Source organism: Chiloscyllium plagiosum, chromosome 14 (assembly GCF_004010195.1).
Source record: "Chiloscyllium plagiosum isolate BGI_BamShark_2017 chromosome 14, ASM401019v2, whole genome shotgun sequence".
Lineage (NCBI taxonomy): Eukaryota > Metazoa > Chordata > Chondrichthyes > Orectolobiformes > Hemiscylliidae > Chiloscyllium > Chiloscyllium plagiosum.
In genome coordinates, this window is record NC_057723.1 from 77,116,651 (window position 1) to 77,129,144 (window position 12,494).

At 41.3% G+C, this 12,494-nt stretch overlaps 1 protein-coding gene across 1 annotated transcript in view; it reads right to left on the reverse strand.

Moving 5' to 3' along the window:
• LOC122556864 (histone-lysine N-methyltransferase NSD2-like) overlaps positions 1 to 12,494 on the reverse strand; it is a 278,778-nt gene that overhangs the window by 107,058 nt on the left and 159,226 nt on the right. The window contains exons 10-11 of the mRNA XM_043704119.1: positions 10,490 to 10,577; positions 5,436 to 5,548 (exon numbers count right to left, since the gene is read on the reverse strand). Of these exons, the coding sequence (XP_043560054.1) occupies positions 5,436 to 5,548; positions 10,490 to 10,577 (201 nt within the window). The remainder of the gene's footprint in view (positions 1 to 5,435; positions 5,549 to 10,489; positions 10,578 to 12,494) is intronic.

Consider the following 12,494-nt stretch of genomic DNA (forward strand, 5'->3'; position numbering starts at 1 on the left):
CATTTAGCTGCATTGAACTCCATTTGCCACCTCGCAGCCCAATTCTGCAGTTTATCCAAGTCCCCCTGTAACATTCTTCCAAAATGTCCACTACTCCACCGACTTTAGTGTCACCCACAAATTTACTAATCCATCCACCTATGCCTGTATCTAAGTCATTTATAAAAATGACAAACAGCCGTGGTCCCAAAACAGATCCTTGTGGCACACCACTAGTAACTGGACTCCAGGCTGAATATTTTCCATCAACCACAACTCGCTGCCTTCTTTCAGAAAGCCAGTTTCTAATCCAAACTGCTAAATCACCCTCAATCCCATGTCTCTGCATTTTCTCCAACATCCTACCAAATCAAAGGCTTTACTGAAGTCCATGTACACCACATCAACTGTCCTATCGTCATCTACATGCTTGTTCATCTTCTCAAAAAACTCTATGAGGTTTGTGAGACACAACCTGCCCTTGACAAAACCATGTTGACTATCTGAAATCAAATTGTTGTTTGTTAGATGATTATAAATCTTATCTCTTAAAATCCTTTCCAAAACCTTTCTTACAACAGAAGTAAGGCTCGCTTGTCTATAATTACCTTGGCCATTTCTACTGCCCTTTTTGAACAAGGGCTGAAGAAGGGCTTATGCCCGAAATGTCGATTCTCCTGCTCCTTGGATGCTGCCTGACCTGCTGCGCTTTTCCAGCAACACATATTTCAGTTCTGATCTCCAGCATCTGCAGTGCTCAGTTTCTCCTTCTTGAACAAGGGCACAACATTTGCAATCCTCCAGTCCTCTGACACTAAATCTGTAGACAATGACGACTCAAATATCAAAGCCAAAGGCTCTGCTATCTCCTCCCTAGCTTTCCAGAGAATCTTCAGATAAATCCCATCCGGCCCAGGGGACTTGTCTACTTTCACTCTTTCTAGAATTGATAACACCTGTTTGTAACTAACCTCAATCCTTTCTAGTCTAATATCGCATATCTCAATCTTCTCCCATTCTATGCATCCTAATTCTTGCCTAACTGCATTATAATTGCCCTTGCCCCATTGATAACTCTTGACCTGTGGCATGTACCTATCCCTTTCCATCGCTAAACTAAACGTAACTGAATTATAGTCACTCTCTCCAAAGTGCTCACCTACAACTAAATCAAACACCTGGCCTGGTTCACTAACAAGCACCAGATCCAGTGTGGCCTCCCCCCTTATCGGCCCTTCGACATACTGCGTCAGGAAACCCTTCTGTACACATTGAACAAAAACTTATCCATCCGACATACTAGAGTTATAGCATTTCCAGTCAATGTTGGGCAAGTTAAAGTCCCCCATAATGACCACCCTTTTCCTTTCATCCTACCCAGAATAATTTTGCCAATCTTCTCTTCCACCTCCCTGGAACTCTGCGGAGACCTTTAAAAAATTCCAAGCAGTGTGACCTCTCCTCTCCTGTTTCTAACCACAGCCCACAGCTACATATTGTACCATTTTACTCTTACTTATCAAACTGATGTAAGGGGATACTGACAGTACTATTAACTAGCACTTATGCACCAATAATCTGCTCATTAATGCTCAAACTCAATTTGTATACCATGAGAAACAATCAGCTCCAGACTTATTTTAGTCTTGGTCCAGACACACAAAGAAAGCTAAATTCCGGAAATGAAGTGAGTGATTGCCCTTGACAAGAATATAAGAAATTGGAGCAGAATTGGCCATTCACCCTTTCAAGTCTGCTCCACTATTCTAGATAATCATGGCTGATCTGGCCCAGGGCTCAACTCCACTTTCTTGTCAGCTCCTCACAGCACTCACTTAATATTCGCAAATATTTAAATCTTCATGAAATACTTGCAGGAATCCAACCAACCACAACTTGTTGCGGTAGAGAATTCAACGCATGCACAATTCTGAGAGAAAAACTTCCTTCTCAACTCAGTTTTAAATCAGTGTCCACTTATTCTCTAACTATGGTCTCTATTTTGAGATTTCCCCATTAATGGAAATATCTTTTCAACTTCTATCATGTCAAGACCCCTCAGAATTTTATATACTTCAATAAAATCAAGGAATTATTTGACAAAGAATGGCTTTAAGTGGGGGCAGCAAAAAGTCAATCAAGGCATTCATAATTGGTTGAAATCTTACCTAGCAAAAGGGAAGCTCTGAGAGAGCGTAAACTCAAGAGATGTATCTTCCAACCTTCTTCCAGATTAAACATTAAGCTCAAATACATTAGATCATAAACTTTGCCCTGCTTTATTTCCCTTTTCTTTGCTGGCCTTGGCTTTTCTTGAGTTTTCATTCATTTTTGTATTTGGATGGCAACTGTTCATGATTCTGTCATTCAAACCGCCTTTAGATGCATATTCTGTTTTGATCTCTCTTCTAATATCATTGTCTTTGGTCTTTCACCATGAATCTTTTTTCTCATTTAATATTTCCTGACTTTCATTCTGTCACAGAGCTTCACTGTTATTGTTTATCCCATCCTCCCTCCTTTCATATGCTTAAAACCTACTGCAGCACATCTCTAACTTTTCCCAATTCTGATTCAAAGTCACCAACCTGAAACACTGGGCTTAATTTTTGTCTTTACCTGCAGCAAAGTTGGTGGTAGAGGAGGGGCCACTTAATCCAATGGGCAGGAGCTGGTTGGGCACAATGCTAAATCCATGGGGGAAGACCGCTGGATTAAATTACTTACAGTGTGGAAACAGGCCCTTCGGCCCAATAAATCCACACCGACCCGTCGAAGCGCAACCCACCCAGACCCATTCCCCTACACATTTATCCCTTCACCTAACACTACGGGCAATTTAGCATGGCCAATTCACCTAACCTGCACATTTTTGGATTGTGGGAGGAAACCGGAGCATCCGGAGGAAACCCATGCAGACACGGGGAGAACGTGCAAACTCCACACACAGAGAGTTGCCTGAGGCGGGAATTGAACCCGGGTCTCTGACGCTGTGAGGCAGCAGTGCTAACCACAGTGCCACCGTGGCCTGATGATGTTTCCACATTGATACAAATTGAGATTCTTGAGGGCAATTAACACCCGCTTAATGGGCTTTTCCCACCATCATCAGCATTAATCCTGACATGCTTTCTGGTAGGTTTCTGAGGATGGGGGAGTCTGTTGTTCAAAAGCACCTATTGCTTGTTTAAGGAACTTGACATCAGGAAAAGTTAGGACCCACTGACAATCACTCCAATGCATTGCCTTTCCTGCTGATGTCTCTGCCTGCAACCTCCTTCCTGGAGTCAACCACTTGTACTCTAGTCCCTTCTTACTCCCAAGGCCTCTGTTAGGTGTAGTATTAGTACCATCCATCACCTCATTGGGAAGGAAGAGTACAAAAGTACTGCCAGCCTCTAGATGGCTGGCAGCTATTGGCATTTGGACTTTCCTCAATCCTAAGGAAAGGCCCAAGAATGGTTGGTTAAGTAGGTGTTTAGCACATGATGCAGTGAGCTTCCTGAAATAGGGATCTCACCAGTTTTTCATCTGGTGCTCAAGGCCACACTGTCAGACCTGCTGAGTACTTTTAGTTTCTATTCCAGATTTTACTTTTGCATAAATAATGTTCATGATAGATGAGGCATGGAATTTGAAGTAAGCTCTGAACTGGACAGATGCTGAGCTTTAGCACAATCTGGCTTAAACTGATGAGCAGTCAGGAAGGATGACAAGAGTCAGTGGCAGCCATGGAAAAACATATCTTCAGTTACCTTGATAGTTATTTGCAGAAATCCAAGTTTTAAGAATAAGTTATAAGGGTATTACTGGCAAGGTTGGCATTTATTTCCCTGAGAAAGTACTAACAGGTTTCTCCTGAAACCCTTATGACTCATATGCTAAATCAAAATGGTACAGAGCTTGAAGGTGAACTTGGGAAATTATAAAGCTCCCATTGCTGTTGTCCTTTCAGGTGGTGGGGTTTGCATTTGGGGAGGTAATGCCAAAGAAGCCAGCGTTGCTGAAATATATTTTAAATATTTTGTGTACTACAGCCATATTATACAAATAATGGAGAGAACAGATGCTTAAACTGGTGGATGGGGCACCAAATAAACAGACCTCTTGGTCCTAGATGGTACTGAGGTGCTGTAATTGCATCAAAGGGAGTAGCTGGTATTCCATCACATCTCTGACTTGTCCTTGCAGATGATGGAAACTCTGGAGAGTCAGGATGAGATCCTCTTATTTCAAAATACCTCCTTCAATCAGCTCCACCAGCCATGGCACTCATGTGGTTGCTTCTGTTGGAATTCTCAACACTGGTGACTCCCAGGATGTTAGTGGCCAGGTATCTGCCCGAGCTTGAACGGTGTGCAGTCCTGCTGCATGGCACCATGTCTATCCAGATGTTATGCATTTTTTGAATTAAACGAAAGCCTGGGGGACAATAGTTTCCTGATGCATTCTCAATGCCAACACCTCAACCAGAGTAGACTTTCCAACCAGCAAGAACACTTTTCTCACGCAGTATATATTGCTGTTCTCTGTGAAATTTGGTATTCTTGTACCTTTTATGATTAATGCAACATGATAAGCTTTAACAGTGTGTCTCTCTTTATAGCAATACTCATGATCTTGTCCAGTTAAAGAAATTACTTTTCCCACATGTTAGAGTTTGGGCTGCATGTATAGTTTTTCACAAACACTAATTCCATCACAGACTTTCAATATCAATTTCTATTTAAATTATATCACTTAGAACTGCCGTCTTTTAATTGTAAATTGTATTGCTGTGCTTGCACTTGTAACTGTTTTTTACAGAGATTATATAGAATTACATTTTCTGATTAGCACTTCAACATGATTTTAATGTTTTACATTTTACTGATAGCTCTATTAAATTGATTTGTGGTCATCCGTGCCAGACAATCCACTCAAATTAAAGCAAAGGGTGGATGCTGGAGATCTGAAATAACAACAGGAAGTGCTCAGGAAACTCAGCAGGTCTGGCAGCATTTGCAGAAAGAAGAGGAGTTCATGTTTCAAGTCTAATATGATTCTTCAGAAGTGCTGCAGTTCCAAAGCTCCTTTCATGTATGTCACTGCCTATTTCAAAATTGCAGCAACATGTTATTGGTTTCTTCTGATGGTTTTTGTTGAAGTTATGTTACACCCTTCTTGGGAATTACATTGTTTATTCTATCTTTTTGTATCTTCATCATATTAATGCTGTTCCCATGTGGACTCTATTCCAGCAGCATTGTTCAGCAATATTTAGTCTCCTTACTACACAGTAATTTCTCTTCAGCAGTCTTAACGCATAGCTTTCTAAATTTTGTCAGGGCAACCAAATGATTTGTCTCCCATAGTCAAGCATGTAGCACATTTGCCTTTCCAATCTTGGTAACAAGTGTAGAAAATGTTACAATGCTCTCTTTAAATATATTCTCATTAAAATAAAAAAGTAATACCTTTTTCTCATTTATAGATCTGAGACGACTTTGGTTCCTATTGGATGTTGATGTTTGTCGAAGTCTCTTCTCATTTTTACAACTTGTTCTTCTGCTAGAGATGCTGTTTTCACCTAAAAAATAGAGAGAAAAAGTATAGTTGTGAGATGTGAAAGTCAGCTAGAATCAGACCTGTAAGTTTGCTAAAAGTTTCTATCCTTTTAGTTTCACTGATTGCATTATTTATCTTTCTACTACATGTGAGATATAACAAATAAAAGAATAAACATTTCATGAACTAAATCAATAAGGAGGATTCAAAAAGTTCAATCTCAAAATCACAAACTCTATGTACAGTTGGTTCTGATATAACGCAATAGCTCTGTTCTTGTAGATCTCATGTTATGAGAAAATCACACAATAGCCGTGCCACTTAAACTAATGGGGTTGGAATCGCATCATAGCCATTACAGGTAAGGAAAGTTCGCCTTCTACAAATAATGGTCCAAATTCTTTAATCGCGATAAAGCCAATTGGCATTGAAGAAATATGCATTATAGCAGAACTGTCATGACTGGCACAAATGAAGATGGTAGTCATCATTGAAAACTAATCATCGCAGCCAGAGGACGTAATTGCCTAAACACTGCTGAATAAACTTTATTTCAGCCTTTCAACACATAGGGGATATCTGTTTTTTGACTATTAGGGTCCAAAAAATGAAACTGCATTACAACTGGCCATCTTAACAAGAAGGAGTTAAGACCATAAGATACAGAAGCGGAATTTGACCATTTGGCCTATCGAGTCTGTTCCACCATTTGATCATGGATGCTATGCCATTTCCCTGCCTTCTCCGTGTAACCTCTGACCACTTACTAATCAAGAAGGTATTTCTGTCTTAAATAAACCCAAAGACCTAGCTTCCACAGCCTTTTGTGGCAAGAGTTCTGCAGTTTCACCACCTTCTGGCTGAAGAATACTCTCCTCACCTCAGTTCTAGAGGGTTATCCCTTCACTCTGAGGCTCTGTACTCTAGTCCTAGTCTCTGTGACTCGTGAAAACATCTCCACGTCCACGCTATCCAGGCCTCTCAGTATTCTGTTAAGTTGCAATCAAATTCCCCTTCATCCTTCTAAACTCCATTGAGTACAGACCCAGAGTCATCAACCACTCCTCATATGACTACTCCATCAACCCTGCGATCATTCAGTGAACCTCCTCTATGCCCCCTCCAATGCCGATACATATTTCCATAGATACAGGACCGAAAACTGCTCACAATATTCTACATGCAGTCTGACCATCATCAGCAGTATATCTTTGCTCTTATGCTATAGCCCTCTTGAAATTAATTGAAAATTAGTAGCATTTTTTGCATCCTAACTGCCTACAGAACTTGCATGTTGACCATAAGAGAATCCTAAACTAGGACTCCCAAATTCCCTTGTCCTTCGGATTTCCAAAACTTTCTCCATTTAAATTATCTACATCTCTATTTTTCCTACTAAATTACACAACCTCATACTTTCTCTACACTGTATTCCAACTGATAGTTCTTTGCCCACTCTCCGAATCTGTACAAGTCATTTTGCAGCCTCTCTGCTTCCTCTTCACCACCTGTCCTTCCATCTAACTTTGTGTCATCTGCAAACTTAGCAATAATACCCTCTGTTCCTTTGTCCAGATTGCTAGTGTATGAGTAACATCGTCCCAACACAAACCCCTGCAGAACTTTACTAATCACTGGCTGCCATCCTGAAAAATACCCCTTTATCCCCATTCTCTGTTTTCTGCCAGTCAGCCAATCATCTATCCATGCCAGTACCCTGCTTCGAAAAGACATGGGTTCTTACCTTATTTAGCAGCCTCCTGACCGGCACCTTGTCAAAGGCCTTCTGGAAATCTAAACAGGTCACATCCACTGGCTCTCCTTTGCTTATTACTGCCTCAAAAGAACTGTAACATGTATCAGGCATGATCTCTCCTTGATCAAGCTGTCCTGACTCAACCCTATATTACCATATATTTCAGCGTACTCTGCAATCTCATCTTTAAAAATGGAATCTAAACTCTTCCCAACCACCAAGGTCAGGCTAACCAGCCTACAGTTTCCTTTCTTCTACCTTCCTCCCTTCTTAAACAGGGGTCTTGTTTTAGTCATTTCCAGTCCTCTCGGACCTTTCTGGACTGTAGTGATTCCTGAAAGATCACCAGCAATGCCTCCACAATCTCCTTCGTAGCTCTGGGTTGGAGCCCATCTGAGCTACATGATTTATCTGCCTTCAGGTCTTTCAGCTTTTTCAGCACCATCTCTACACTCACCTCTACCTTCAGACTCTCCTCAAGTTCTGGTATGCTACTGGTGTCTTCAACTGTGAAAACTGATGCAAAGTACTTCTTCAGTTTCTATGCCATTTATTTATTCCCCATTGTTATTGCTGCAGCCTCATTTCCCAATGGTCCAATGTCCACTCTTGCTTCTTTCTTACCTTCTAAATGTCTGAAAAAAACCTTGTAATATTCTTTTATATTACTAGCCAGCTTACCCTCACATTTAATCCTCTTCCCCGCTTATTGCTTTTTAGTTATCCTCTGCTGATTTTCAGACGTTTCCCATTATCTTCACCACAAGGTATGCTTTTACATTTGCTTTACGCAGTCCCCGACTTCCCTTGTGACAGCTGTCTCGTCCTCCATTGGTTTATTTCTTATTCCTTGAATGAATTTCTGCTGTGCCTCCTGAATTATCCCCCAAAAGTCCTTTGCTGCCCTATTATCTTCCCTGCTAGGCTCCCATTCCAATCAAGTCTAGCCAGCTTTTCTCTCATGTCTTTGCAGATATCTTTAAACAATTGTAATAACATTACATCTGATTCTAACATTCTTAATTTTTCTATTTTTAAATAGCAAAATTAAAATTTACATAAACCTTTCTTTCATTTTGGAAGCCATCAGATGCCCCTGCTGTAAACAAATGTAGGATATACTAAACCACGCTATACCCTACTTTCACTGTATCTTTATATTGCCTTTCTTTCCTGTACTTATCTTGTTCTTTCTGAAAGCACCGAAACTATCTGTCTCAACCACTTCCCACAGAAGCAAGTTCCACTTCAAACCACTCCGAGTGCACAAATTTATCCACGTTTCCTTATGACCTTAACTTTTGGATTCTATCACAAATGGCTATCCACTCCTACAATGTCTAATCCATTCCTTAGTTTAAAGAACTCCGTTAGGTTCATATCATAGAATAAATCGCTACAGCGTGGAAGCAGACTAGTCAGCCCATCAAATCTGCACTGATCCTCAAAAAAAGCGTCTCACTCAGACCCTGCCTCAAGCTTATTCCCTGTAATCCTGCATTTTCCATGACTAATCCATCTAAAATGCACATCTCTGAACACTGTGGGCAATTTAGCATGGCCAATCCATCCAACCTGCACATCTCTGGACTGTGGGAGGACATTGGAGCACCCGGAGGAAACCCACATAGACACGGATAGAATGTGCAAAGTCCAAATGGTCGGTCACTCGAGGGTGGAATCGAACAAGGGTCCCTAGTGCTGTGAAGCAGCAGTGCTAACCACTGAGCCACCATGCCACCCTAACTACACCACTTTGCACCGGTTCTCTCTTTTCCAGAAAAAAACCCCAATTTATCCAATGTCTCAAGATCTGTAATCTCTCTGTAGCTGTATGTATTGTACTTTCTCCAGTATTACAAAATTGCTTTTATAGTACAGAGATCACAGTTTAGTACTATATTCCAAAGGGTAGCCCATAAAGGGTCCTACAACATTTAACATAATTCCACGACTTTTTAATTTCTCATTGGTTGAACTAAATGTCATTCTTGATTTGAAACTTTTACCTTTCTACACTGGAGACCTCAATTGGAACAGATCAAACAGCCTCCTCTGTGCTATAATCACTCAATGATACTACTAACATGATGGTTTGCTTGTTACTTTTCCAAACTGTTCTGGTCATTACCCATTACATGATCCAGTTATGATTCTCGTTTATTGGACTTCCAATCAACTAAATGAAGAAAGATTCCCATGCACACTGTAACAATGCAAGACCCTTTTCTTCTTTCATTATTACTTCCTACCAGTTTATTCGGAGACAGTTGAAATTCCCCTGTCTGCTACACACACTACTGATCTCGTAATGTCATCCTTACTAATATCTGGGGGCTTGTGCCAAAATAGGAAGAGTTGTCCCACAGCCAAGTCAGGTAATAGCCTGAAACAATCATCTAATCACTCTATTATTACCAAGCCAGGGATCAACCCTGGTTCAAAGCAGGATATGGGGGGGGGGGGTTCAAGCAGCATGCAATAGGCACAGCTAAGCAATCCTGCAACCAATGGATCAGATCTAAGCTCTGTAGTCCTGCCACATCTAGGTGCCTTCTGCACATTTGATCTGATGCCATAAGAGTTTATGGGTTCTGGAGTCTATACTGAGGATTTCCAGTGAACTCCCTCCCGACTGTACACTACTACAGTGACGTCTCTGATGAGTCTGTACTGTTGCTAGAACGGGATAAACCCTGAGATGGTTATGGTGGTATCTGGGACATAGTAAGATTTGATTCCCTGAGAATGATACATAGCTTAGATGGCTTGTGGTCAGCTGTCTCAATTTTCAAAAGGTTCCAGAATTTAGTAGGAAGGACTTATAGGGTTGACAGAACAGCACGTGTTTTAGGAAACAAGATATGTTTTTATGACAATCAACATGGTTTGCATGGTTATCGTCAGGCAAGCTTTTACTTCCAGAATTACTAAATTTAATTCAAATTTAACCGTCTATAGTTGTGAGATTAGAACACATGTCCCCAGAATATTAGCATGGGTTTCTGGATTACTGGTCCATTGAAAATACCACTGATACCATCTCCCTGTTCAATCACATTCAAAGCTGGAGTGAAAGACAAAACAAAACATCTGTGCACTAATGCTAAAATATTTCTAACATTCAAAAGTAACTTTGCGTTTACTCCTTGAAAGCTGCTACACCTAAATGTTATTGTTAAATGCAATGTGATTACTATTGCTTACCTGAATCGGGTTTGACAGACTGTGGCACGGAAGCAGTTACTTTGTTTTGAAGTTTCTTTACAGATCTGGCTTCAGAATGTGGGGAGGCCTGTAAAGAGAAATATCAATTCAGCCTCAGAGAGCTAGTAACTCCATCAAAGTCCAATAGTAAGTAGTTAATTAAAGTGATCCTCAAATAAATGTTAAGTCTTAACCAGGAAGAGTGCATGATAAACATGCTCCACTGTTCCATAAGCCATTCCAATGTATAAAATCCCAAAAAGACCATCATAATTATTGTTTTGGCTAACTGATTGCTATTCAAGATAAAGGAAATTCACACCAGATTTCATCAATAACAGAAAGCTATCCTATTTATTGTAATACATGACTTTAACAAGTGACAGAGAAAGGATTTTTAACCTTAAATGATGCAAATTATACAATAGCCCAAAATCCCAAATACAGATTCATTTAATCATGAATAAAACAGACAAAAGACACGTGTATTGAGTGTGGAGAAAGAATATAGTTAAGATAAATAAAATTTTGCAGATCGAAAGTCTTGAGTGCTTTTTTATTTTGATGTTTAGCACTGATGACATGCTGCTTTCCATACGACGATGACCTTTCTTCAACTCGACGGTTGATCAGGCGGACCAAGGTATTTTGTTGTTAGAATTCTCTCTAAACTTTCCAGATGTTTCTGTCTTTTTCCATACAGAAACAGAGGAAAATAGATATTTTTGGTTGGAAACTCCGATTTTCTCTGATGCCTTAGCACTTTAAGCTTTTAAACTCAAACTCAATCAGGGAACTGTTGTAACAAGCCAGACTATTTCGGTGTGGCTTCATGCTCTCATCCTGACCTGGAAAAATTCATAAACTTTGCTTCCAGTTTCCATCCCTCCATCAGGTCCATCTCCGACACTTGCCTTCCTTTCCTTGACCTTTCGGTCTCCATTTCCGGCAATAGTCTATCCACCAATATCCATTACAAGCCCTCTGACTCCCACAGCTATCTGGACCACAGCTCTTCTCACCCTACGTCCTGTAAGGACTCTATCCCTTTCTCTCAGCTCCTTCGCCGGCTTGAAAGCTCTTTGCTTCTTTCTCGAAAAGAGGCCCGAACAATCTCCATCCACCACCACTCTCCTCCGCCTGGCTGAACTTGTTCTCTCTCTAAACAACTTCTCCTTCAACTCATCCCATTTTCTCCAAATCAAAGGTGTAGCAATGGGTACCAGCATGGGTCCATCTATGCCTGCCTTTTCATGGGGTATGTGGAACATTTCTTGTTCCAGGCCTACCCGGGTCCCCTCCCACAACTGCTTTATCAGTACATCGATGACTATTTCGATGTGGCTTCATGCTCTCATCCTGACCTGGAAAATTTCATAAACTTTGCTTCCAGTTTCCATCCCTCCATCAGGTCCATCTCCGACACTTGCCTTCCTTTCCTTGACCTTTCGGTCTCCATTTCCGGCAATAGTCTATCCACCAATATCCATTACAAGCCCACTGATTCCCACAGCTATCTGGACCACAGCTCTTCTCACCCTACGTCCTGTAAGGACTCTATCCCTTTCTCTCAGCTCCTTCGCCTCCGCCACATTTCCAAAGTGGTGCTCTTAATATGTGCTCCTTCTTCTCCTTCTTCTCCAAACGTGGCTTCCCACCTACAGTTGTTGACAGGGCTCTCGACAGCTTGTGGTCCATCTCCCGCACTACGACCCTCACCCCTTCCCACCCCTCCCAGAACAAGGATAGGGTCCCTCTTGTTCTCACCTTTCACCCCACCAGCCTTCATATGCAAAGAATAATCCTCCGCCATTTTCGCCAACTCCAACACGACGCCACCACTAAACACATCTTCCCTTCCCGCCCCCGTCTGCATTCCGCAGAGATCGTTCCCTCCGGGACAACCTAGTCCATTCCTCCATCACACACAGGGCACCTTCCCATCACACCTAACACCTCTCCCATCACACACGGTACCTTCCCATCACACCCGGCACCTCTCCCA